The 27,707-nt window shown below is 38.6% G+C and overlaps 2 protein-coding genes across 2 annotated transcripts in view; both read right to left on the reverse strand.

Annotated features, from left to right (window-relative positions):
* LOC142400728 (glypican-1-like) overlaps window positions 1–1,850 on the reverse strand; it is a 42,740-nt gene extending 40,890 nt beyond the window's left edge. The window contains exon 1 of the mRNA XM_075485877.1: window positions 1,157–1,850. Coding sequence (XP_075341992.1) covers window positions 1,157–1,307 — 151 coding nt within the window. The 5' untranslated portion in view covers window positions 1,308–1,850. The remainder of the gene's footprint in view (window positions 1–1,156) is intronic.
* A 7,315-nt stretch (window positions 1,851–9,165) lies between these two features.
* The window catches only part of LOC142400729 (glypican-5-like), a 52,639-nt gene continuing 34,097 nt past the window's right edge, over window positions 9,166–27,707 (reverse strand). The window contains exons 10-11 of the mRNA XM_075485879.1: window positions 12,797–12,891; window positions 9,166–11,858 (exon numbers count right to left, since the gene is read on the reverse strand). Coding sequence (XP_075341994.1) covers window positions 11,763–11,858; window positions 12,797–12,891 — 191 coding nt within the window. The 3' untranslated portion in view covers window positions 9,166–11,762. The remainder of the gene's footprint in view (window positions 11,859–12,796; window positions 12,892–27,707) is intronic.

A 27,707-nucleotide genomic window follows, 5' to 3' on the forward strand; every position in this document is an offset into this window, starting at 1 on the left:
ACACAACATGAAATGACCTTCAGATTGTTCACACAGAGAACACTCCTTAATCTCGCCTCACATTCACCTCCTTCTTTGCGAGGCTCCTTGCCTTCTGTTCGTTGATAGGTGAAAAACGAGAAGAGACACTGAACGACAAAAGATTGCCTTAAAGAGGGAAAACAACTCAATTTCATCTTCCTCACGGCCAAGACAGTTTAATTAGTATTTGTGGAAGGCAGCAACCAAAGAGAGAGGATACAATGACTTTGATGTGTGATGTGAGACTGACCGGATCCCAAGCTGACTGATTACTGGTCTGGCTGGGGAATTGACTGATTGATTAAATGCATGATTGCCGCCTATTTGGATAGCTGATTGACAAGAAAATGTTTAGAGATTTCTGAGCTACATTAGCTACTACTTTGTCCCCCAGGCAAACTAATTATTAGTTTATGCAAATAAAGCGAAAGGCCATTTCAGCATCTTAAAAGTTACACACACACCTCCACCACACTTGCAGTTCACAGCAAATAAGGCAATTAAAAAAAACAAAAAACACCCACAGTGCAAAAATCAGCAAACAACCATAGATGTAATGAATAGCTCCAGAAGTCTCACACCCACCTGCTATTCTACCCTCAATAGACATTGCAAAAGCCCAAGAAAAGACTTTAATCAAGATGTACAGGATTGCCTGGAAACACCTCACTTGGGGTGCTTAGTTGAAATGTATGGGAGTGTAAAGATGGGCTAAACCAATGGGCACAATGAGACACATGAACTGCACACCTGCCATTTGGGACAAAGCAGGTAAATGTAACCTAAAACTTGGCTTTATGTGGGGATTCCTCATTTACACCATTTGCAATGCACAATCTGTGTATTTCCTAAAGAGGTCTATGAAAAATGATGATTTTTAAATGCATTTCTTACAGCACTGTTGAAGTAAAAATGATAAATAAACATGGTATATTAAGTTGCCAGGAGGTAAGAATTCTCACATAACAAAGTAAAGTCACGAAAAGCTATGACCAACCAAACATAACCAACAATTAAAGGAGGACTTCACCAAGTAATTCGTGTTTCTTTAAAACAAAATGTCTAAATCCAGACTTAACTAAAGCTATTTTATTTGTTTTTTGTTTATTTTTCATGCCATCTTCTAATAACTCACCGGAGATCTCGGTCTGAGGTACCCCTGTCAAAGTGAACCCTTTTCCAGTGTAGAACTGCCGCAAGTCAGAGCAGCTTCTCTCGGTCCCGGCCACCGGGCCCGGAGCCGCACACAGACACGCCGCAGCAATGACGAGCGCCGGGAGACGCATCTTCTGATATTGATTTTTGTTGTTCTGTTCCTCACAAAAATCCCCGAAGGAGTTCTTAAAAGATCCTTGTTTTCAGTGTGTTGCTGGTATTCGTGTATTCTAAAGAGTGTTCAGTATGACTGGAGTGGTAACGTGTCCCGTCCAAAGCGCACAAAGCTCCGGTTGACGGACACTCACACAGCCTGACAAGAGAGGGAAGCGCCCGCGGCGGTGTTTCTGAGGCAGACGAGAGCTGCGACTCGCGGCTGAGGGTGTCAGGTACACCCTGCTTCTCCTCCTTCTTTTCCTCCTCCTCCTCTTCCTCAGAGCTGCAGAGATGTAAGAGACAAAAGAGAGCGGGACGGAGAAAGAGTGTGTTGTGCAGGTGCCGCACAAGTTACAGCTGCTGCAGATACGCACGCACACTATCGCTTCATGGTTGTGGAAATCAGCAGGTTTAAAAGCGACTCTCCTCTTTCCAGGCTTTAGAACAATGAAATGTTTGCTGGTAGAAGTGTGCAGCAGACACTGCTGATGCTTACTCCTTCTCTTCTTACTCCCTATGTGTGCATGGTGAGTGTGTGTCTTCTTGTTTTAAGGACCATGGGCTAAACAACGCCACCTGCAGATCTGAAAAGCAAGAGTTTCAGCAAACATGCCATATCTCTACTGATATGTACAAAATCTGTTTTGATATCTATGGCTTTTAATAGGCTACGCTTTGATTTTAGTTTTATATTTCGTCTCAATTTCACATTTTAAAAACTAACTGGAATTAATTTAATTTAATCCTGTTTGGCCATGTCAGTTAATCTTATTTTCATATGGAGCGCATTAGATATTTTCTCTTTTTGAGTCCCTCACAAATGTGGTTGATGACAAAACAGTTTTACAGCATTAGCAACAGAGTACTATTCAAGTGCGGCAGTGTAAAGCTTAGTTGGAAAATGAGCAATGAAAATGATTGGTGGGCTGCTAAAAGTTTGACATGTTTACCTCAAAGTCATGGGGATTTAAAAAAAAAAAATCAGCTCCCCTGTCTGTTACAATGCAGTTATTTTATACATCTGAAGCACAGACGCACATAACATTATGAGAATTTGAAAATAAATCTAAATCTGATATGTTGTGTTTATGATATGCTTTCATAAAAGGTGGCTTTGATTTGGCCGATAATGTCTCTGAAGATTTCAGATTTTCTGGCAGGGAGTTTCAAAGCTAAAAGGGTTTAGCTGAATTATTCCTCTCTGACAGTGTTCAGTTGGCCTGCAGCCCCTGAATATCTGACAAATTGTAGTCACTGAAAAGTTGATTCTGAGATCAGGATTTGAGATTTGCTTGTTTTTTGGAGGGTTTTCCTGCTAGTGAATACATGATTCAGCGAGAGGCAGGTATAATAAAGATAAAATTAACAATTCTGCAGACTATCCTGGCTCACTCAGCAGCCTTAGATTCAGTATGTATATCTGCAGAGAGATCATTGGCAGGTAGAGATTCAGTGCCTTCCTCTGGCTCTTTGGCGGAGCTCGTGGATGTGACTGATGAGCTGTCTGACGCTCTCCAGTCCTCACATTCTAAATCATCCCCAACACAGTCCTCATCCAGAGGCTAGCCAGGAAGGTCAGTGGTCGCCTTGAAATTTTACTGATATCTCAAAAATTCAGCTGAATGGAAGTGTAATTTATTGGACTTTGAATCAACAAAAGGGTTTAAAATAGTCCTCTTTACTTACAAATTGGATGTGGCAGAAGAGAGCAAAGCTGAAATGTGTGGGAGTGACGTTAATGCCACACAGGTTAGACTCAGGGTTAGTCATGTTAATTAATAACATAATGTACCATATCAGACAATAAGAGATTAAAGAACTTTAGTTTCTATTCTGTGGAGCAATATGTGCAATAATTAAATCCCCTCAAATGTCCCAGCAGTAGATTAGTTCACAGCAAGTTTCATCACCCCAGGCTTTAATCTTTCATTTAAAATGAAATACTGTGTTCAAGATGTTTATATTGATGCCCTCAACTGGGACTGTTTAAATATTACAGAAATGCATGTGGTGTGACTGTGGTGTGATTCCAGCTTTGAGCCAACAATTCACTGGAGAGCGTTTCCAATGTGACAAAGCAAAGGTGCACAAAAGCAGATCCATGAAAATATTATCCGATTTCAGCACCAACCTCAACCCCCGTCCTACACTTTGAATATCAGCCAACCTCACTAATTCTCTTTTTGCTGAATGGGAGCTAATCACAGCAGTGAGTTTTGAAAATGTAATGGGAAATATCAAAGCTGTTGTTTCCGGCTATATGATTCTAGGATAAGATGCCCAACAATCATGCATGGGTGCCCTAGAACTCCACACAACATCAACATCCCTGGTTCAGTTCTCATTTGAGACCTTTGGTGGTAAATCATTTTCAGGTAAATGTTTCTTCATTTTCAATATCTGTATGAAGCACAGCACAAAGAACAATGCATACCACTGTACAGTAGATGTAGAGTTCACATTTCAAAGCACTGGAAAAAGTGTCTGATCACAAAGCCTAAAATCCCCTGTAACTTGTATGAAGGCCTTTTTCAATTACAGAAGACTGTCTGACATTTTATATTAGTAAAAGTGTCTCAGTAAGCCTCGTGATACACTTGGCTGACCACCATCAACTCATGGTATGCCTGGAATGACCAACCTGGTATGACCACATGTATCACAAGTTTGAACTCCACCAAGAAAATGAGTCTATAAAGTGTCAAATGTGAGCCATGTATATATCACTACTATGTTAAAACACAAGGTTTTATGGAGAAATGAGCGTTAACTATAACTATATTTATACCATCTTCAATGTAAGTTAAATGTGGAAACTTTTCCTATAGTCAGGGATATTCATCACTTCATCAGCTGGTTTAGAACAAATTTTAACCTGTACAGGCACCCTGATTCAAAGTAAAATTGTTTGAGAAAAAACAATCCAACACACAGACAAACATGCTCTACTCCCCACACACAGTTTGAATCCAGCCAGGAATTTATTATCTTGGCAGTATAAATGCTGTCAGGATCAGTGTGTTGAAGGAGATGCCATCTGAGCCCTGAGGACAAAAAAGTTGCTCTTTAACAGTTAAGAGAAATTAACGAACATGCACAGCCGCCCACATGTGTAGTAATAGAGCAGCACCTTTCTGTTTTATAAATCTGCTGATGCAGCCAGTTTTCAGATGAGAATGTTATGAAAAAATAAAAATATACTTATGGCCCATCAAGCTATTGCATGTCAGATCAAAACTCCAACACTAGAAACTGGTTTGTACTCACACTACATTGCTTATTCACTGAAACAATGTTGATATAGTCTGTGGACAAGCACAAGTATCATCTTGACTTTCTGCTTGGCACATCACACCAGCAGGATTTCTGTGTCGGGTATGGCCACCATGGCAGTTATGTCAAAATGTTATCAGACACTGTCGAAAACCACTTTGTTTGCACATTTCATTCCCAGGTTACTTAACTAAAACAAATAAAACTTTGCTGGAAAACTCCCTCGAAACTCAGTCTCTATTGAGCTTTGTATCTTTAACTTGAGTTTTCCTCAGGCATGATGTGAGGATAGCGCAGAAAGGTCAGGCACACACACACTTGAATTAGCCAAAAGATTGAACCAATTTCATCATCTTATTGAAGTCTCAGCTTATCACCTTAACTCTCAGCCCTCTTTTATCTGCCCTCAGCTAAGCCCACTCAGAAAAGACTTAATACTTAAATATTCCCTATTCTTCAATCCATTTTAACTTTAAGATTAGCACCCTTCTCTTCACAGTCACAAACACAGACTTATTGGTATCGCACAGATAGATCATTATGCTTCTGTACTTTTAAGTGCATGCCAGTGATGCATTGAAGTGTGAAAATGTCAGGCGGTAAAATAATGAAAGACCAAGCAGCTTAACCTGCAACGACCTGTGTACAGCAACCTGTAAGTCTGTGGTGCAATGAAGTATTTTCTGCTTTGCTCTATTTCCTTCTAAGTCAGTAAGTCAGAGCAACAGATCTTTTCTTTTTAGGAGACTTTAAACCATTAGTACTCTTGACTCCTGTCAATGTGTCTTGATGGCTTCTGCAGTTACAGGGCTGAGGCTATGAGAAGAAATCTGCAATGAAGAATACAGACTGACAGCTGATAAATGTACTTGCATAATCACAAATATTGAGTGAATTATACAGATGGTGAAAATGGAATAGCTTACCTGCCACTCTCAATCCAAGTCATTTGTCATTCAAGATAATATCTCTCAGCCGTTGCCAAAAACGATAACGGGTCCCAGTCAAATGTGAACCTGTTGAAACCTGAAAACTCCTGTGGGGTTAGCATCAAAGGTCAGAAGGCCATGGAAGTCACTTTAAATGCAGGAGAACACATTCAGGAGGAGATACAGATTTTGTGGACATGTTAAAGTAATAATTAAAGGCACTGCAATCGCATGTTCACCTCTCACTTTGGTCCAGATTTAAACATGTCCAAACGAATCTTCATTGATGAATAATTCTGCAGAGCTATTAACTCTGCATGCAACAACAAAACGATGTGTGGCTTCATCAAAATATGATAATATTATTCAAACATTAAACATTAACATTAACATTAATATTATCTTCTGTGGCAATGAGTGCATGTGAGATCTGTGGTGTAAACATGAGCGTTGTAACGTGCTGTAAACAGTAACAAAGGCTCTAAGTTTAATTTAATTTGATTTAGTTTTCCGACCCGAATTAGGTGAATTTAGTTTCCAAAGCTAATCAGAAATTAAATGTGACAGTAAATATTAAATGGAAATAAATCAAAGTAGCCAACAACAAACAACAACAAAAATGAGCCCACAGGAGTTTCAAATGATGCTCTCCTATTCTCACCGATTTTGTTGTCATCCATTAAAAATGATTAAAAATGATTATTTGTTTACCACTTTAAATACAAGCTGTAATCACGTCCTGTGAAGGACGACCCCTACAAGCAACAGGAGGGAAATAAGAGATTATATAATATAATCTCTTATTTCCCTCCTGTTGCTTGTTACATGATATGAGTGATAACAAGTGTTATAAGGGCTATTTTGCACAATAGGTGGGCGTTGAGACTTTCACTTGTCCTTTGGTGTGCCTTGGGCACAAAAAGTTTGGGAACCACTGATATAAGACATAACAATTGGGACAAACACATTATTTCTACAACACAACCATCACAATAAGGGATGCCAGTTCTACAATTCCTGCTCTCCCAACCACCACCACATTTGAATTGATCTCATTCACAATTTGTTTGTGTCAGTAAAATAACTAGTCCTGCTGTTTTTCATACATCCATTTATCAGGGGATAGCTCCGACATGGTCATGTTGCTCAGACTGACATCTCTTAGTGCTTCTGGGACTTCTTCATCCAGAGGAGCTGTGACATGTCCCATCGTAAGGTTGTATTTTTTTTGTTTTTTTTTAAACAATGTACATAATGTATATATAGATATACATATATACATATATACATAAATACATATATATATATATATATATATATATATATATATATATATATATATATATGTATATATCTTTTTGGTTGAAGTTACCTTTGCTCACTTGCAGGATTGTGTGATTCAGATCATTTTGCCTTAGTTCTAATGAGAAGTGGCATGATCCATCTTCTGTGAGAAAAACTGTCACAATTTTTGGTATCCCCAAAATGTACAGTACTTTATTGACCTCAAACCTTAAATACCTTCAGACATATCTTCAAGCATGGTATTAAGTCCTCAGTCTTGTTGGTGTATAAATAAAACAGCAGTTTTGATTAATACTAGGAGGGCTGAAAAATGGAGATGTTGATTCTGTGCTCGCTTTTTCACACAGAAAATGAAGTTTAAACAGCCTTGAGCAACACACTCAATCCTAGATTGCTTCGGCAGTACAGCACTGACGTTGGATAAGGAGACTGCCAACCACTATGAACACGATCAGCTTTCAGGATTAAATGAGTCCGAAACACACATACCAAATTTAGACTATAATGTCACACCCTTAACGCTTATCTGACAGTAACTGATATGCAAGCCTGTTTTATGCACCTACAAGCATTCAGAAACAAAAGACTGTTCACATTCACATGGATCAGATGTTGAAGGATCTCACTGGTTTCCTAACAATCTGAAGTATCTATTCAGGACAGAGAAGAACAGTTGTGATTACATGTGTAATTATAGATAACATTTAGCTGTTTGTGTGTATGAGTTTCTTAATAACTTCAGCCTCTAGTCTAATTTTAACTAATTATTTTTAACTTAAGACTACAATGAAATTGTTTTGAGCTTTGCAACTTAACCATCGTAAGTAATCTGATGTGTGCCTTAAAGGCTGCAAACACTGATGATGATACATATGATTTAAATAGCACAGACCTCATTCATAACCCTGAGATAGGTTCAAAATAATTGGAGCTCTAATTTCATTAGCGCTGGCACAGAGGAAGGATATTATTCAGCCGAGAAACTTCATAAGCCTTTTGAAAGAAGATCCTGTAAATGTCCCGTCTCACAGCCTGTTTTTGCCCTGGTTCATGCTCGTATTGTTTTATTTTCACCACTAGTTAACCCCATTTTGCTCCTGCTTTTCTGTCCCTGTGTTCTTACGTTCGGAGATGAGCAGGTTTTACTGACCCTTTAGCTCTTGTTGTCTGAAAAGCATTATGTAAGTAATGAAAGCAGCACTCAAAGGTTCAACAAAGATCAACAATAAAAAAATACTAAAATATAGAATTAAAATACACAATTAAACAACAATATGTGGCTGATTTAGAATATATGCGGCACTCAGATGTAGAAACATCAAGATGAGGAATCCTCTGTCTTCTTCCTTCAAGCTTTCTCTCCCTCTCTCTGTGCCTTTTTCTCATTGGCAATTTGCATTCAATCATGTCTTTATTTCATATCATCCCCTGGCAGCTTCCTGTGCCAGCACAGCAGTCTATGCCAAATCCATGACCATGCCAATCCAATCACAGTAATCTCTCACAGGGCCAAAGACCTGCAACCATGTTCCCACATAATATATTCATAAATTCCTGATGGCTTCAGTCGCGTGCATGTTTAAACATGTTTTAAGAACACTGATGTGGTGGATGCACCAACCCTTAAATCCACTGCTAAGGAAATAAAAACAAACAGGTCATGTCTTTGTTTTTATAATAAGCAGCTTTTTTTGTGTGGTATGACAATGACCTGATACAAGCAGAGGTCAAAATAGATTTTTTAGGCCTCTGAAGCAGAAGCTTGAAAGTAGGCTGCTGCAGCCAAACCTTATTCAAACCTACAGTACTGTATTGTCTATTCAAGAGGAGATTGAAGGGATGCAAAAGATACCAAACGTGATCCTACATTTTCTGATCAATGTCTACAAAGTGATGCAAAAGGCATTTCCACTCGGGAAAATTGTGCAACAAGGAAAACTTGTGAATGTGAAGTTGGTGAGAGGTTTTCAATAACTTTAAAGTGACTTGAATGGAAACAAGAGGGTTTACTGGTGCAATGAAAGGAACTTTGGTGTCAATGACTCATTAAACCTGTGGTCTCAATCTGTGTCAAATCAAAGCTTCTGCAGTGGGGAAAACCCAAAACCTGTTGTAAAATATGTACAAAAGAGGTCATGCACATAGGACTGCAGTGGGTTCTTTTTCAACGATAACATGAAGGCTTTCATTGAAGGCTTTTCCAATTATCATCAATAATTGTTAATCCTGGAGGTCTGATTTGAGGGTGTATATGTTGCCATGTGCCATGTGTTGTCCATCTTCTACTCAGACTTCCGTGCTTTATATATAAGACAGAACTACACTATGTATTTCAAAAGACTTTATTATTGGGGACATTGAACTGATGATTGATGATACAACCGAGGAGCAGGACACATTGAATTAAGAGTTATTGGCTTATTTACTTGTGTTTCATGGAGTGTGGATAGAGAAACCACAGTTGTAGCTAACAGGTTGTTTATTGCATCCTGATGCCCTGCACAATGCTACATAACAATAAAACTAGTATTACTAAACTAGTAGAGCTGTTAAAACTTGGATGAAGCTGCTTAATGATTGGAGTTAACAATGACACAGCAAAGCTTACTCCTGGCACACAAACACATTTTAACACACACACTGATGACAATTGGGGCTGCACAGCGGACGAGGAACAGGATGTATTGCTCAAACGTATGTGCAGATACACTGTGAAAGGTTTCACACTTCTGTCACTACAAAGATTTCTCAACTTTGTAGCCGGTTAAAATTGTATTACCAAATTGTTAGTTATATTATCACAAGACATCTTCTTTTGAGAGCTGTAAATGCTCTGTATATTCCAAAACACAATAGTAGCCAACCCTGGTCTTACTGCAGACGGAGAAAGAACAATAAACTGTGAACCAGCATGATTTCTAAATCAACCCATCCAGTTTAGGGTCTCTGTATGATCGATACTGCAACTTTGTTTATATCCAAGTCACCCAGTTTGAGTTGTGAACAATGTAAGAGTTGGCTTCAATTCAAAATTGTATCTAATTTAGGAATAACATTAAAAAATAATGATAATGTTTGGATTCCTTGCCTGTATAATTCATGCACTTATGCTCTTAATGTTACTTCTAAAGTTGTCTCATCTGTCAGTCAGATTCTCAGATAAATAAACTATGTCAGTTGAAGTAGATATATGTGTAAAAATATTACAGCACATAATGGAAAACAAAATTAAGTGTAACATAAAATGTATATTATGAAACCACTTGAAAACAAATCTTGCATATATCTGAGAAAGTTAAAATATGTAGGACGATGTGATCCATATCAGCAGTAAGCCAATCAACCATCGACAGAGATAGACATGGATCCCTTCACTTGGTCTTTTGCACGCTTCTGAATGCATTTAATTCCGGTTTTGTGCTGCTGCTGTGTGCAGTTTGGGGGAGTTGAGGCTCATTAAAGAGTCAGAAGGATTTGATCATCTTAATTAATGTGAATTACTTTTAAATCCCATTTTTGGATCAGCTGTGCCATAATCTTTCTCTCATTCTCTTGACTTCACTGGAGACATCCTAAAGACACAAATCAGACATGGGGATAGAAAAATACCAATACAATAATTTGTTGTCTTTTATCATATCTAATTTTATGAGACATTCACATTTGGAACTAGACAGCCTTTGAATGCACATGACATTTCAGCCTTTGCATATAAAAATGAGTTGACTGTAAATGTATTCATTAAGTCAGAATCTTATTTAGGTGCTTCATCTTTTCTTGTTTTGGCTGCTGAGCGAAACATCGCTATCCCCTTCTTGGCAATGCTTCTTTAACTTTGTCTACATGAGAAGGAGAAGTAGTGTTTTTGCATACAATTACCAAGGCTATATAATTTATTGCAGAACAAGAAAAGACAAATGACCCAAGGACACAGTTTCCTGGAAGAAAACTTGGCGATTATAGAGACACTTCTGGATTAATTCAGTTTTTACGTGACAGTTAAACAGTCTCTGAAACTGTCATCATACTTGCCGAAGAGATATAAACTACAGTGCTTGCATGAACTAAAGAGCCTGTTTGAGTGGGTAAAGAAGGTCAATGGGCTACAGTCTGCCCAAATCTGACTCACTGGATGCAGACTGCAGGAATACGGCCCTTTGCTATGGAAACAACAATTTTTCAATAAGCAACCTACACACTCAACAAAACAAGTTCGCCCAACTCTATTTTGTGGGGGCTCTGTTGCTGCATCCTGGACTTAATGCTGCCCAATACATTTGTGAAATGTTTTTCCTCCATATCTGAAATTATTACAACATTGATACATTCCTGTGGAGGTAGCGCTTGCAATGTGAGACAAATGTGCACAGACTTACAAGTAGTAGAAGTATCAGATAACTAGCTGTTTTTTTAAGAGTGTGCCTCATCGCCTCCTTAACATCCTGTTTATTTCACATGTGCCTTTACTGTACTGGTGTGTTTACTTAAAGGTCTAGCTTTCAAGTAAAGGTCAATACAAATATCCATTAATGTCCAAGTTTTTTTTTCTATATTAATCTATATATACACATCAAGCCATTGTTATCTACCGAAATACTTCATATAAATATATAATTTATATATATTTGTATTTACAAAGCTCTTCATAAAAGTCAGTAGTGCAGTCTATCTATCAAAGTTAAATACAAATGAACATATGCAGAGGTCAGTACAGGTAATAGAAAAATGCATACTGTGCACTGGCAGCTGTAATAAATTAGCAGCTTGTCCCATCAGGTAGGTCACCCAAAGTAAAACCAAAGAGAGCAGTTGAGCTGCGCTTACTGAAACTCCAAGTACTCAACTTCCCCACATAATGAACAGCACATGGCTGTCTTTCAACCTTTTACATCTCTGTCCATCTGCAGATCTGTCTCTTCATAGTCAGCGTGGTTCCCACGGAGACAGCAGTAGGAGTAGTAGAGTTAGCAAGGTCAGAGGTTCAATAGTCATCATGTGGGCTGAGCCGTGAACAGCCACCTGTCAGAGGATATAAAATACAGAAAAATAAAAAATGATACTATTATACTCACCGTACTTGTTCTGCTAATAGTTGTATACACAACTAGGTATATAAAAATGCGTATCTAATATTAGGTTTCTTGCAGTGTTTTTTTTTTTATTTTTGAAGTAAAGACAACATTTTTTGAGGTATACTTAAGGGTATTACGTTTAGGTGACACAAATAGTGGTGCTATACACGACAAAAGGTAGAAAATAAAGAGTGAGGTGATCACTAAAACTTATTTAATATAAAGTTTTGCACTGATGCACAGCCACATATCTGTTACTAAGGCTGCATGAAAGCTTATCAAAGGCCAACCTTTCCAAATATCTCTCTGTACTTACATGAGTAAATTTCTTTTAAGTTCATTTGCTGGCTTGTACATACTCGATCACATACAGGCTTCAAGCTATTAACACACTGAAAGACATAACCCTTACATATGGAGCTATTGTTTTCACTGATTTCTGATGACTGACTTCCTGGAGGTAACTTTTGATGCTTACTTACATCATCTCTCAAAAATGCGCTTTAACACATCAACATCTGAATGTGCTGACTGTGTGTAAGAGAGGACACTAGTCCCTTCTCTGTAAAAGTCGCAAACTTACTGCAAAATTACATTTACATGTCACTTTCTGCACTGCAGTTCCATTAACAGACACTGCATGCAACTGTTATATTGTTAAGTAACAGGTGACATGTTAGTCATGGACGTGACATTCAAAAAGTTTCAACCCAAACTCAGCTAACGCTGCTGGTGGGACTGTAATGTAGACTTATGAAGAATTGTTTTATGGTGCTACTAATTAACCAGTATACTCACTTTAACAAATTGACAAAGGCAATGATATCATTAATCACATGTCAACAAAAGTTATTATTTAGACTATTTTTATACATTTCTACCTACCTGTGGAGGTGAGTGTTGATAAGGAGGGACTGGACGGTGATGACGAGAATCCATGTCCTTTATTTTAGGACCGCGGCCACTGGATGTCTCATCACCTGAATTGATACAAAAATATGATAACAGCAAATAAGATAAGTACATGATCTTAGCCCAGCACCGCTATTTGCGACTAAAAAGTACACCTGCTGGCAGTTTCAATTTGTAGATGAAGCTCTTCAATTTGTGCCCTCCTACCACTTAGCTGCAGTCATACTGCATTTGCTGTGCCTTGGAATTTTGATGTTAAAATTCAAAATCACTGAAAGTAACGAGCGAATTTGACTAATTATTGTACTCTTTGGCTCTCCCTAGAGTTGCAAGATGTAACTCAACTGTCATTAAAACAAATCTCCGCTTGAGCCTTGCAAATGTATATCCATACACATTAATTTGTTGTCATTTTTGAATAGGCCACAGCGTTGCCATCAAAAGCTCACACAGCAAAACGGTGTGCAGAGCCAGGAACAAAAGTCATGAACTGCAGTATCTCAACCCTCGGGTGCTCTAGGGTAGTTTCAGGCCCAGGAATGTTGATAACAAAAGTCAGTATACTTCAAAATTAGTCAGAAGCACCTAGTCTTAAAGTTTAATGTGTGAACTGCTATTTGGTGGAAACTTTACCTGAGTTTCGGACTAGGAAAGCAAACATCTCGTGATGTTTACTCAGATTTTTTACAAGTCAAAACAAAGTTCCCCTTTACCAGACTGACTAATGCAGATTGACTAATATGAGGAAGGGAGAGAGACTGCAGGTAAGTCACAAAACAAAGTACTGACCTTTTTTTCATATATTTCTTTCATACTGGTTACATTTTAAATCACAAATAAACATCCATATTCCCAATAAACCAAGTAGGAAGGTGCTGCTTTGACACAAGTTTACTTTCTGAGCACATCTTTCTGGCCATGTATGTCTGCGTGTGTGATTCAGTGTTTTAAAGTGATTGTTGGTTTTGTTTGTCTTCAAACCTGTGTTCTGTCATTAGCTGGTGTCTACACTCCCACTGCTTAAATGTTGCAACCCAAAATTGGCCAGAATACAGTAAAATAAAGGTTGAGCCAATTGAGTTTCTTTTTTCTTTTTCTTTAAAAGAATAAAATGTGGAAAGAGCAGAAAAATTAACCAAAACATTTCCGGGAATTTGTGTTTGCTAACAATAACACTGGGTGTAACAAACATTCCGTTAATTCCTGGGGTAAAGATCTTCATTTCTATTTTTAGTCTCATTATTGCAAAAAAAAAATAAAAAATCCTACAATATTTATGACTGTTTTGTTGCTGTTTAGACCTGAAAGATTTATGGGTTTCACCCCACCCACCCACCCAAAGCGTTGCAGAGTACAGACTATTACCTTGCACACATAAACACAAGCACGCACAGATGTGCGAAATGTTGCTTCATTTAACCGGTATGCAGCTGGAATGAGCCAGCTGCTCCTTTCTTTCATATGTATGTGTGTGTATCGGCAGGAGTTCTTGTCCCTCCTGGGAAAAAACTCAGGTAAGTGAGTGGATTAGGACAGGGGGAGTTGCTGCTGGCAGAAAACACTCACCCACACTCACGCACACACACGCACGCACACACACACACACACACACACACACACACACACACACACACACACACACACACACACACACACACACACACATAAGCCAAAGACATTCTCAAACTACTTGGGCTATCAGCAAAACACTCACACAGTGTGCTTATGCACTGGCAGAAACACATACACACAGGCGTGCACACACCTGTTGGGCAGAAACCCGATTCTGTCTATTACAATACACATTGTTCTGCAGTACAATAGATCATTTCAGTTGCTGAGGAATGAGGCGAGTTTGTAGATGTTCACTCACTTACATGGATATTATATCTCATAATATCTCAGACAGAGAGCAAGCAGGAAAACACTTTTAATTATATAAATATGCACAGACGAAGCATGAAAAATTGAAAACACAGGCACTGACACTCTCCTGCATAAAGAAAATCAGTACACCAGATGCATGATGTGTTTTTGTTTTTGACTGTGAGCTGATGATTTAAATGATTTACTCGGAGCAGAATGTTTACCAATTAGGCATCTGTCCTTTATTGTGTGCTCACTTGACAAATAGCTGCATGGAGAATTATGGTGACACTGGGTTCATTGCTTTGCAAATGTGTGTTTGTGTACATGTCTGTGTGTGTGTATGCATGTGTGGTCTGCTTGTGTCCATCTGTTCCAATCAGAACTGAAAACCTTGAGTCACATCTGGCTCAATCCCTTTTAGGGAACAGACCTGGATGGTATCATTATTTTCTATTCTTCAGTAAAACAAGAGAAAGCAGATAAAGTCATATTATTTTTTTATACTCTAACGCTGTGCTTGTGAAGAAGAAAAATGGGGAGAACCAATTTGATCCATTTGAATAGATATCATTGCATGAGGCATTAAGTTTAAAATTTCCCCTGACTGTGCACAAGCAAATGGAAGCCTGTTGTGTGTATTACTTTTACATCTTAAGACAAACAGGGATGGAAATACAAATAATCTATTTCTTTTTTCCAAGTAAAAGCCTTTTTCTCCTGTATATAGTCCATATTACATGCATGAAAACAGTAGAACGAATCCCTGGGGCACTTATACTTCACTACCATGTTAAGATCTGAACATATTTCTGTGGGCTCTCTGCATCGGTGCTTCGCAAAAGCACATCTACATGTTACAGTGTTTTGCTCCACTCGACTGAAATATGTAGAACCATGGGAGTTGTTGGTCCTTTAGCTTTGCTCTGGTATATATGTGTTTGTCATGTGAGATGTGTGACAAAGCTCCTACTACATGCAATTTTGTCTCTTAGCAACAATCGCCCAGCATGTCTCATATGGTAGATTGGCTAGGAATATGGGCACACTTACACACACACGCACACTAGGGGTGAGTGATGTACAATGTCATTGGATTCATTCATATGGGTACTTTAACCTTTACTGCAATGAGTTACGCATGAGGGTGTGTGTAAGTGTGTGTGCGATAATAAGAATTCAGGAGTGACATTTGAAGGACCCTGTCAATGAATTGCAATGAAGACAGCAGCATCCAGGTCAGGGATATCACAGAAAGGTTTCAGCCTTGTTCGTGCCGTCCAGCACATAAACTCAAACAGGCTCCTTTCATGCGGCCCCTCTGGTGCAGAGCTGACACTGAAACAAATGGTCACCATGTTCTGGGAGGACTGACGAGGAAGGATATTGAAAACATCAGCACAGTTATTCATCATCCCCTCTCAGTCAAACTGATAAATGTGTCTATATCACCACACACTTGTATTTTAACTACTTTTACAAATAATAGGATGAAAACGGAATACGCACAGAAAAGTGTCATCCAGGTTGAAAGTAAGTGTCCCATACACACACAGACACACGCACACATTGATGCGATGAGGATTTGCTTTGCATTTATGTCCCTAAAAAGATCATGATAAAAAAACAGATTTGTGTACCCACAACAGATTTATGTCCCAAAAATAAGTGCTACAACTACATACAAACAAACACACTGACCTTATTCAGACTGTCATCCCACATCCAGGCATATTCAAATAGTATACAGATTTAGTTTGAAGGATAAAAGATGAACAAACAAAAAGGGATTTTTTTTTTTCCCCTAACTCTGACCTAATTCAGTTTGTATGTTTATAAGGGAATTTTTATTGCATTTCCAAAGGGTATGTGTCAGTCTAGACACTCCATTTACTTAAACAATATTTCCGAGTTTCTTTTTGATAATTTGAAAAGCATCAAAGAATGAAAACAAATTCACAACAGCAGTATTGAGAGGAATGAAAACTCTACTACTACTAGCAGAGGACCATGGTGAACAGTCTGTGGACAGATTGCTAAATTGTCCATCCCTTGAGTGAAAGATACATAGGTCAGTGTTAAGTGGCTTAACAAACAAAAACAGCACAGCCCTCTGAAAATGGTCAGGTACAAAGACTGAACTGAATTTAAGTAAAACAGCAGCCAATATCCCCCAAAAACTTTCAAAGACCTTCAGAAAGTTTAAAGTTTAAAATATCAAAGAAAGTCTGACTCTTTGGAAGCAAAAGTGAAAGAAATAAGGGTTATATCAACACATCCTCTACATCAACACGCACGCAACCATTATCTTTTCAAGGTGGAGACAAAAATCTTTTGACTCAAAATTCAACCAAAAACATAATTTGCCTTTGTGGTTTTTCACTCCTTTCTTATGTTCTGATTTTAGCATTCCTGTCTGATCTGTAAGCATCCATCCATGACAAGTCAATACCCTAACATCAGCATAACTGTGTTCGATTATCTCTCACCCATTCCTGCAGCCACATATCTGAAACAAAACCCCACTGACAACACGGCTTCTTTCTAATAACTGCAGATAGTGCTGTGTATGTGCTGAATATTTGTCTGTAGACAGTGAGTGTCACAGAAACACGTTAGTTATGCTTTGATCATCCTGACTTGTGTGTAAAGCAAAACTGATCAACTGCGTGTGCGTGTTTGTGTGAGTGGGGAGAGTGTCTGGAAGGCAGGATCTGATGAGCGAAAGTTTAAAGATAAACTGAGAGCAAAGGTGAACATATGTAGTTAGGTGAAAAAGAATGCACACCCTCTTTAAATGACAAGGTTTAATGTCTCAGGACGTAATAAAAATTGTCTTGTCTTCACCAGGTCCTAAAGTTAGGTAAATACGGCCTTAGATTAATATCACATGACATTACAAGGAGTCATCATTTCTTCAAACTAAACCAAACCACAATGTAGCAGTAGTGTTTGAAAAACTAATAACACTCTATGACTCAGTATTTTCTAGTACCATCATTAGCTGCAATAACTTGTGGTAATTATTTTCAGTATAATGTTTTCAGTCTCTAACATCATTATGGATCCATTTTGGTTCAAACTACTTTACAACGTTGCATCAGTAAAATCTGTGGACATTAAATTCATGTCATTAATTTATGCACAGCTCATTTAAGCTCCTTCGACAGTATTTCAATATGGATTTTGTCTGGACCATTGCGACATCTTTTCTTTTTCAGTCATTCTGTTGTAGATTTGCTGTGGGGATTGAGATCATTGTCCTGTTACATGACTCCTTTCCGGCCAGACAGAGAAGTTTATGGTCAGCTCGACGACTGCAAGGTGTCCAGGTTCTCTAGCTGCATTACAAGCCCAAATCATCATTCCTCCATCACCGTGCTTGACAGTTGGTATGAGGCGTTTGTGCTGATATACGGTGCTTGGTTGTCTCCAAACGTGGTGTTTTGCTTTTTAGCCAAACATTTCCATTTTGCATAGTTTGAATTTAGGGGTAATGTTGTTAGGATGTCCACACGTACTGTAGAATGATGGACTCCAAATTGTTTGGAAATGTCCCTATAACCCTTCTGAGATTGATTCTCTAATATCACTGATGATGTCTTCCCTCCAGACCACATAATTACCAAAACATCTGTTTTTATAAAGGTACTCACACTTGCTGATGATCAGTAATGGAAGTGAATTTGATTAGTTGCAGCCAGCTGTTACTTATCCTATAAATTCCAATGAAACAAGTAAGATTGTACTTTTTTTTAACACAATGCCTCTGCATTTTTGCTTTGTTCTGTAAAATTGATAACGACAGTGTAAAAAGTCATGTGTTGTTGTTCATCTGGTGAGGATCAGATGATTTGTGATATGTTCTGTTATCTAAAACCTTAGAATCATGACAGTTTATGTAGTGTATGTGCAACCAAGTGTGGAAGATGGGTTGCATTAATGATTGCATCTAATAACAAATGCCTGTACTATAGAGAACTGTCATTTTAAACCCCAGCTTCCCCAAGATATTCATGCATGTACACACAATCATATGCACACACACAAACAAATGATGCAAGGTGACCTTGAAAAGTGTCTGGATAGCTAGTGTGTGTGTGTGTATGTGTAGGCGTGTAAATGGATCCCAAGCATTTCAAGCTGAATCAGTAATGAGCATTTCATTACTTCAGCCTCAGTTTCCCGGGGAGGAAATGCACAAACATGCATTTTCACACCATACACACACAGCAGAAAGAGCACGGTGAAAGGTTGCTGCAGATTATACCTTCAACAAGTACTTATCAGAATCAAATTATTCAATGACAGAAAAACAAAGAAGCACAGAGTGATGGAAATTAGCCTATTCACTGTAAACCTCAAAGTAAATAAACAGTTTGACACACTCTATGTGCATATACCTATTTCACATACTCAATATGCTCAGCTTGGCAATAAATGCATGAGCTCTCATATCCTGCTTGCAGCATTTGAATGTACTTTACACTTTTTATTGCACTTTTTATTGATAAAATAGAACATTAAGAAACTGGTCTGCTTGTTCAGTGAACTCACTGTGATGACAACATATGCACACAAAAATCAGCTATTTCTCACTGTAGGGTCTCCTTTATTCAGAAAAGATCAAAAATAAAAGTATCCTCTCTGGCAAAACCAAAGCTAGAAAAAAAGAAAAAAAAAACATTTCGGCCAATAACCAGAGTGTCAGTTAAAATCTGAGATTTACGGTCGTCTCTCTCGTAGCTAACTAATGGTTATGATGAAGATACATAAGTCAAGGTGCACATTAGGAGAGAGAGTGATGCAGTACTTTCAGATACACATTGCTGCGCATTTGTTTATCCTGTTGCTTCACGAGGCACCCCCATAAGACTACGTTGGGATTATGATCCTGTGGGACCTGATGAGGATGGGGGAGCGTACCTTCAGCAGTACTTAAATTAGTTTAACCATGATGATGTTGTCAGCAAATGAAGATGATGAGAAGACTAAAAGTAAGGACGCTAAGAGAACTGTTTACAAACAAATGCCTCAAATATTAATGAACCGAAGCAATGTTGTAAAGAAAAGTGAAGCAAAATTCCTCCACAACCATGTGAGAGACTGAACAACATACGGAACTTCTGCTGTGAAGTAAATAATGGCATTGTGTGATATCTCATGTGTCGATGCTTGGTTTTATTTACCAAATTCGAAAAACTACAAATGACATTTTATTATGTCTTGACGCATAAAAAGATAATAAAAGACATTTCACTTTCATTTTAACAGGATTGTACATTGCACATATTCTGTTAAATATATTTACCATCAAAGGTAAGAATTCAAATCATAAATTTACACAAACGATTTAATCCCACAGTCCCACATTTTAAGGTCACTCTTATGATATCTGATAAGATTTTTTCAGTCAAGAAAGTCAATCTTACAGTGGTGATACATGAAATTGTCCGGGATCTATCTGAACTAAATGTTCCAAATGAAAATTATGACCTGTTAGGCTTAGATGAGCATGAAAAAAATCAAATTGAAAGCTCTGCGGTGCAAAAATACCCAAGTAAAATGAACGGACAAAGTAATAACTGAGCAATTACAATCTGTATAGAAGTCAACAGACTGATTTGAATGGAAACATCCCATTATCTTTGAGTGAAATGACAAATTATTAATTCAAGGATTCATAAGACTGGTTCATAGGAATGGATAATCAAACAATATTTGGTGACTAATGTCAACATAAAACTACACTTTTAATAAAAATATATTCTTTTTTTTAATACCATTTCACCAACAGAAGATGATCCGATTGAGACAGAAAGGTCTTTTCCCATAGGTTTTATAATCTGATATGGCATATAACATATTACAATTATAGTGCTATTATTATTATGAAGAAAATTATCTACATAACTTCCTAAAGCATTGAACTACCTGGCTAATCTCCAAAAGACTGGGATTCATAAATTAACTTGTGAAGTGGCTAAATGACTGTGGGGAAAAAAGCTGGTGAGTTTTCCTTGTTGACATCTGATCATTTTCACAATTGGTCTTAAATTTAATATGCAATTACAACGCGCACTAAATTTAATATCCAGCTTGTGTTTCAAATAAATGATAACAGCAGTTGGTGCTTTCAGTGCATTTCCAAGGTCACACTCCCCAAAGGTAATCATATCTCCAGTGAAGAGAACAATAATCCTTTGAAGAGAACAATAATAATAGAAAAAAAAACAAGACATAAGCTTGAATGTATCGAAGCACTGTGGGTGATTAGAGGTGGATAAAAGGATGGATGGGGCCGAGTGATTCTTTGAAGACGTCAACACTAGCCAGTGAAGGTGTTGTTGGAGGTGCAGATAGACAAAGCAAGGGCGGAACGTTTCTCTGAAAACTCTCCAGTAGAGAGAAGGCCTATCACATAGATGATGTCTAATCAGGTCTGCAGGAGCAAACTCACTCAGGTGTGGAGACAGTGAGTCAGATAGAGGGACAGGCACAGACTAGGCAAACACTCAGGTTGATAGGCAGGCAAGCAGACAGTGGCTGTATTCTGTGATGTGTACCTTCTTGTATAAAGTTCACTGCTTTTATCTCACTGGGCTTGTTGAACAAAACAGACAGCCATTATTCTATCTGAATTAGAGAGACAGTGAAAGCAAAGTGAATGTGTAATATTTTAATGAGCCGCATCTTGCCTGAGGATCTATCATTTAACTTAACTGCTTATTAACCACAGCTACATTCGGAACAGACACACTTGCAGCATGTGAGCATGTCCTTTATGATTGATTTTCATTCTCTCTGTACCCACTGTTATCCCCCATTTCTGCTCCTATGCGCTTGATTTTCTTTCCGTGTGTTGATGTTTGTAGTTGCTTTTTCCAGGAGTGAGACATGAGTCAGATAAACACAATGAAAAATAGCAGTTAAAGGAAGAATATTTGCCACATTATGAAAAATACATAAAAACCTCAAACATCATCAAAACAGTTGTCATCAACAGAGAAATGAGCAGAAATTGCACCTTTTTTTTCACCAGGCTCTAGCTATATTCTTATTCCTCCTGTAAAGATTGGTATCGTCACATGAAGGGTCTATCGTGGAAAAAAGGGACTCTCTAAGTTTTGGAGCCAGTCTAAAGTGGCCATTCAAGGGAATTGTAATTCCACACTGGCCCCATTTTGCAGGTTGCCACTTGATAAGACCTTGTTACTTATCCGCATTTCAAAATCGCAGATTTATTGCACCTGATGTAAAATACCACCTATAAATAAGCCAGGTGAAGCTGCTTAATCTACAATTAACAATACAGTGTTTTATATGTGCTGGCATGTAGTCTTGTGGATAATCGCTGCTCTTTTCCTTCCAATAGGCAGGACTGGATGCAAGACATTTGCAAAAAGTGTTACAAAATTGTCAGGTTATTGTAGAAAACAACATTTTTGGCATTATTTGTAATACATCATGAAGAAGACAAATTTAATGCTCAAATGTGACAATCATCATATCAGCAGGCAGAACTGCTCCGATTGGGTAGGGTCCTTTAAACTTTTAAATCCTTTAGAAATACCAAAAGCAAAATGCTAGTACATGTATTATGCTTTCTACCATTCAATTATAAGCTCTGTCATGACTGAATCTATAGATCTATACAATCAGCTCATCAGTATATTTTTAATGACTCTGGGTAGCATAATTTTGTGACTGTGATAGGAGTAAGTATAATGGGGATTATTTGAAGCAGTGGTGTAGTGAAAATGTTTACAGCAGCAAAATCAATATCTTCTCTAATGAAATAACATGTTACAATGGTCAAATTTTACATTTTACATCAGTAGAGCACTAAAAGACTGAGCAATATTGGAGTCTGAATGCCTTAACAGATAAGTTATCCATTGGTTGGGTGTTTTGTCCAACTGATTCAGTAAATATATCTGATTAGTTGTGTGTGTATGAGCTTAAGGTAGCAGTGCATTTGCTGTGTATTCACTATGTGCATACACATTGCGTCAGTCTGGATTTCCAGGGTAAAGCTGCTGCATCAGTGCCTTTGCATTCATATCATGTTTTACACTGTAATGTTCTCCAGAGCATGCACACCAAAGAAAGCAGTTTCATTTTATAGCCCTGATCAATCCAATCCAAAGGCTTGCTCTGAGAAGTTTTATAGTCACCAGTGAAGATTACAAGCATCACTGGACTTTTTATTGGTCTTACTGGCTACCCTATAACATTAGTGGATGTATAGGAATGCAGATTAATCTGTCCTCTGGCAGAAGGGCAACACACTTAAGGACTGGAGAATACTAATCTTTCCCTTTAAGATGAAATCTAGGCCTTCCACAGGATTGGTGGATTTGACCCCAGGGAAGTCGGGGAGAGACCAGCAGAGCATGGCAGAAATGAGGGAGTGAAGCATAGAAGTAGGAAAATAGAGTCAAAATGGTTCGGTTGTGTATAATATCTTCTTGTTTAGCTATTATTTATAGCAGGTTCATCCTAAGCACCATATACTAACAATATTACAACTGGAAATAGGCAGAATGTTTACTAATACAAACACGATCATACAATGCACATTATGTTACTTAATCAAGAAAGATGGTACAAATGATACCTGCCTTCTACCTTCCTCTATCCCCTCTGTCTCTTTTTCCCTTTTTCTTCTCATTGCCATCAAACGGAGACCCATGGGAGGACAGTACACCTGGTAACCATGGTTACAGCTATTGAGTGTCCCTTGTGAGTACACATTCACACATTGTCCTATATACACGATCAGAAACACTTGGTAAAGATACAAAGAGTTCCTGAATATATCAGCAAGTATGTAGTGGAAGACAAACCAGCTTGCGGTCTGTTTGGGGAAAAGGTGTGGTGCTTTCCAGACAGCCATTAGTGACTCATGGATACCTGGGGGTTATAGTATCACCATCTCTGTAACCACTACCACATCAGAGATTATAGTTCAGTAATTATAAGCAGCAAAATGTAGAGAAGAGGGTGAGAAACTGTGATTACATTTACATTATTGACTTTATACGACGTGGACATGTCTGGGGAGACAGAGATAGGATGAGAATTGAAGAGGGGATTGCATCGTTTAAGGAGAGAAAATCAATCAGTTTAATCTTGGTGAATTCCAGAAAGGATAAAGGAGAGAAATAGCTAAAAAAGAATAGTGAAAGAGGATCAAAAAGTGATACTGACAGAAAAATAATAAGCATATAAAGTCAATACACACACACACACACACACACACACACACACACACACACGTATACAAAACATATATATAATACTATATTTGTATATACTATAAAAATACATGAATATAACTTTCTCATAACTAACTATAACTATATATGTAATAGTATATTTGATGCAAAGCTCCATAGGATGCAGAGCAGGAGCAAAGAGGAGAGAAAGAAAGAAGAAGTTCAAACCATCTCTGCCATCCGTCATCATGGGCAATGTAAGATTGTTAGCTAACAAGTTGGATGAACTTCTAGCCTTTACAAGGACTCAGCAAGAATATCGGGAATGTAGCATTATGTGTTTTACTGAGACATGGCTACAGGATCATATCCCCGACTCCAGCGTCTCTCTGCCGGGCTTCCTGACTGTACGAGCAGATCGAGATTTAAAGAGTAGCAGGAAAAGGAAAGGGGGTGGATTGGCAGTGCTTGTCAACAACAGATGGTGTCACCCAGGACATGTTACTGTGAAGAGTCGTATCTGCAGTCCTGACATTGAACTATTGGCAGTAAGTTTTCGTCCATATTATTTGCCAAGAGAGTTTACCAGTGTTGTTTTGGTGGCTGTTTACCTTCCACCCTCAGCTGTTGCCGACACTGCATGTGATGTCATCAGTTCCGTTGTTGCTAAGATACAGACACAACACCCCAATTCTTTTGTGGCAATATCTGGTGATTTTAATCATGCCTCACTCTCTGCCACACTCTCAACTTTTCAACAGTTTGTCAGCTGCTCTACCAGAGAAAACAAGACATTGGATTTGTTTTACACAAATGTCAAGGATTCATACATTTCCAAATCAAGACCTCCCCTGGGTAAATCAGATCACAACCTTGTTTTTCTCTGTTCAGCATATAAACCCCTTGTCCAGAGACTACCTGTCACAAAAAGGACTGTTAGAAAGTGGTCACAGGAAGCTGAAGAAGCCTTACAGGGTTGTTTTGATGCAACCGATTGGATTTCTCTTTGTAAGCCACATGGAGAGGACATTAATACAATGACTGAGTGTGTGACTGACTATATAAACCTCTGTGTGGACAACACCATCCCCACCAGAACAGTGAGATGCTTCCCTAATAACAAACCCTGGATCACCAGTGAGCTAAAGGAACTATTGAACAAGAAAAAAAGAGCCTTTAGGGAGCGAGACAGGGAGTTACCGAGGAGTATACAGAAGCAGCTCAAAGTCAAGATAAGAGAGAGCAAGGAGGTGTATAGAAAGAAGCTTGAGAGTAAACTGCAGAGGAACAACATCAGAGATGTGTGGTCAGGAATGAAGAAGATCACAGGCCTCAAGCAGAGGGAGGATCGGATGGATGGAAGTCTGGACAGAGCAAATGAGCTGAACACATTCTTCAACAGGTTCAGTTCAGGAACAAGCTCACCATCCTCCCCTCCTGTTCCCAGCCAAAGAGACATCCCACCCTCCTCTGACCCACAGCTTTCCTGTAACATCTCCACCTCCACCTCAGTCATGGATTATTCTGGTCCAATAGTTTGTCTTCAATCCAATCAGGAGATGCTGTTGTCCCCTTTGCCTCCCCCTCCAACTTTTCTGTTTCTAGAAGTCAGGTGAAGAGGCAGTTGGAGAGACTGAACCGGAACAAGGCTGCAGGTCCAGATGGTGTCAGCCCCCGAGTCCTGAAGGCCTGTGCAGAGCAGCTCTGTGGGATTCTGCAACACCTTTTCAACCTTAGCTTGACCCAAGAGAAGGTACCACTGTTGTGGAAGACATCCTGTCTGGTTCCGGTACCAAAGAAAACTCACCCTTCAGACATCAATGACTACAGACCTGTTGCCCTGACATCCCACATCATGAAGGTCCTGGAGAGACTCCTGTTGACCCACCTGTGTAAGCAAACCAGCACATATCAGGACCCCCTGCAGTTTGCTTATCGCCATGGAGTTGGAGTTGAAGACGCTATCATACACCTGCTTCAACAAACCCACTGTCATCTGGACAAAGCAGGCAGCACTGTGAAGATCATGTTCTTTGATTTCTCCAGTGCATTTAACACAATCCAGCCTGATCTGCTTCGTCTGAAACTCCAGAAGACTCAGGTGGAGGCCTCAACAATCACCTGGATTAATGACTACCTGACAAACAGACCACAGTTTGTCAGACTGAAGAATTGTGTGTCTAACCAGGTGATCAGCAGCACAGGAGTACCACAGGGGACTGTACTCTCACCATTCCTTTTCACTCTGTACACTTCAGACTTCCAGTACAAGTCAGACTCCTGTCATCTACAGAAATATTCAGATGACTCTGCAGTTGTCGGGTGTATCAGAGATGGACAAGAAGCTGAGTACAGAGAGCTGGTGGACCGCTTTGTGGCATGGTGTGGGAACAATCATCTCATCTTGAATGTTAACAAAACAAAGGAGATGATTGTAGATTTCAGGAGAAACAGGGTCAGATCAAACCCTGTTTCCATCATGGGAGAAGAAGTGGAGGTGGTTGAGGAATATAAATACCTTGGTGTTCATCTGGACAACAGACTGGACTGGAGACACAACAGTGAAGCCATCTACAAGAAAGGACAGAGCAGACTGTACTTCTTGAGGAAGCTAAGGTCCTTCAAGGTTTGCAACAAGATGTTGCAGATATTCTACAAGTCTGTTGTTGAGAGTGTCATTTCCTCTTGCGTCATCTGTTGGGGCAGCAGCATCAGAACCAGGGACCTAAAAAGACTCAACAACCTGATAAGGAAGGCTGGTTCTGTTCTGGGGACGACTGTGGAACCTCTGGAGACAATAATGCAAAGAAGGATTTTGCATAAAATCAAGAGAATTATGGACAACCCTGAACATCCTCTCCATGAGACTGTTATCAGAAAACAGAGTCTCTTCAGTCAAAGGCTTCTTCAGTTTGGATGCAAAACGGACCGCTACAGGAAATCATTCCTGCCCACAGCCATCAGCATCTATAATAACTCCTTGATTTAATTGAGCTACATCAACATTTAATTTCCCTCTGGGATAAATAAAGTATTTTTGAATTGAATTTGAATTGAATTGAATAATAATTTCAGCATTCATTAGCATTTGGTAATATTTGATGAAAGTATCTGTGCCTGTAGAAAAGCATCTGTGCTGGGTTAGTGTTGCAACTTACAGTATGTACAAATCAAATATACTTCTTATGAGTGACCTTCAAAATAACAATGATAAAATCTGCTGTGAAATCATAGTATGAGAATAATTTCAGTATCAACTTTTTGGATATAAAAGATGTAAAAAATAAAATAGCTTAAATAGAGCTACCTTAAGCTTAGTGCTTTTAACTCGTCTTGTGTTCGGATGCCAGGCTTTTTCCTTTGTTTTTGATCTGTGAACAATGTTTGCCAGGTGATTCTCCCTCATTGGGATGAGATTAAGCTTGGCTTGATGTGGAGACGTAAATCAAATAATAATAGACTGTGTCCTGTCTCTGCATGACAAAAATAACTTCTCACCATTAAATGGTCCACATAAATAAAACAGAAATTGGAGCATGACAGACATCCTTCTCCCACATATTTCCTGTCCATGTGTAATACTCAATAAAAGCCACATGTCATGAAAATTAATAATGACAACTTCTATATTTTCTGTTTATATCCACAGCAAGAAAAAGAACATAGACTCAATGTTGTGTCTTAAATAAAACAATAGGTTGATAATGTGGAGGACATCATAGGTCAAGAAGCAACGCACCAGTCTTAGTTACATTGACATTAAACCGATTTCCATAAAACATACTGGATTGCACCTA

The sequence above is a fragment of the Odontesthes bonariensis genome, chromosome 15 (genome assembly GCF_027942865.1).
Source record: "Odontesthes bonariensis isolate fOdoBon6 chromosome 15, fOdoBon6.hap1, whole genome shotgun sequence".
In the NCBI taxonomy this organism is placed as follows: Eukaryota; Metazoa; Chordata; class Actinopteri; order Atheriniformes; family Atherinopsidae; genus Odontesthes; species Odontesthes bonariensis.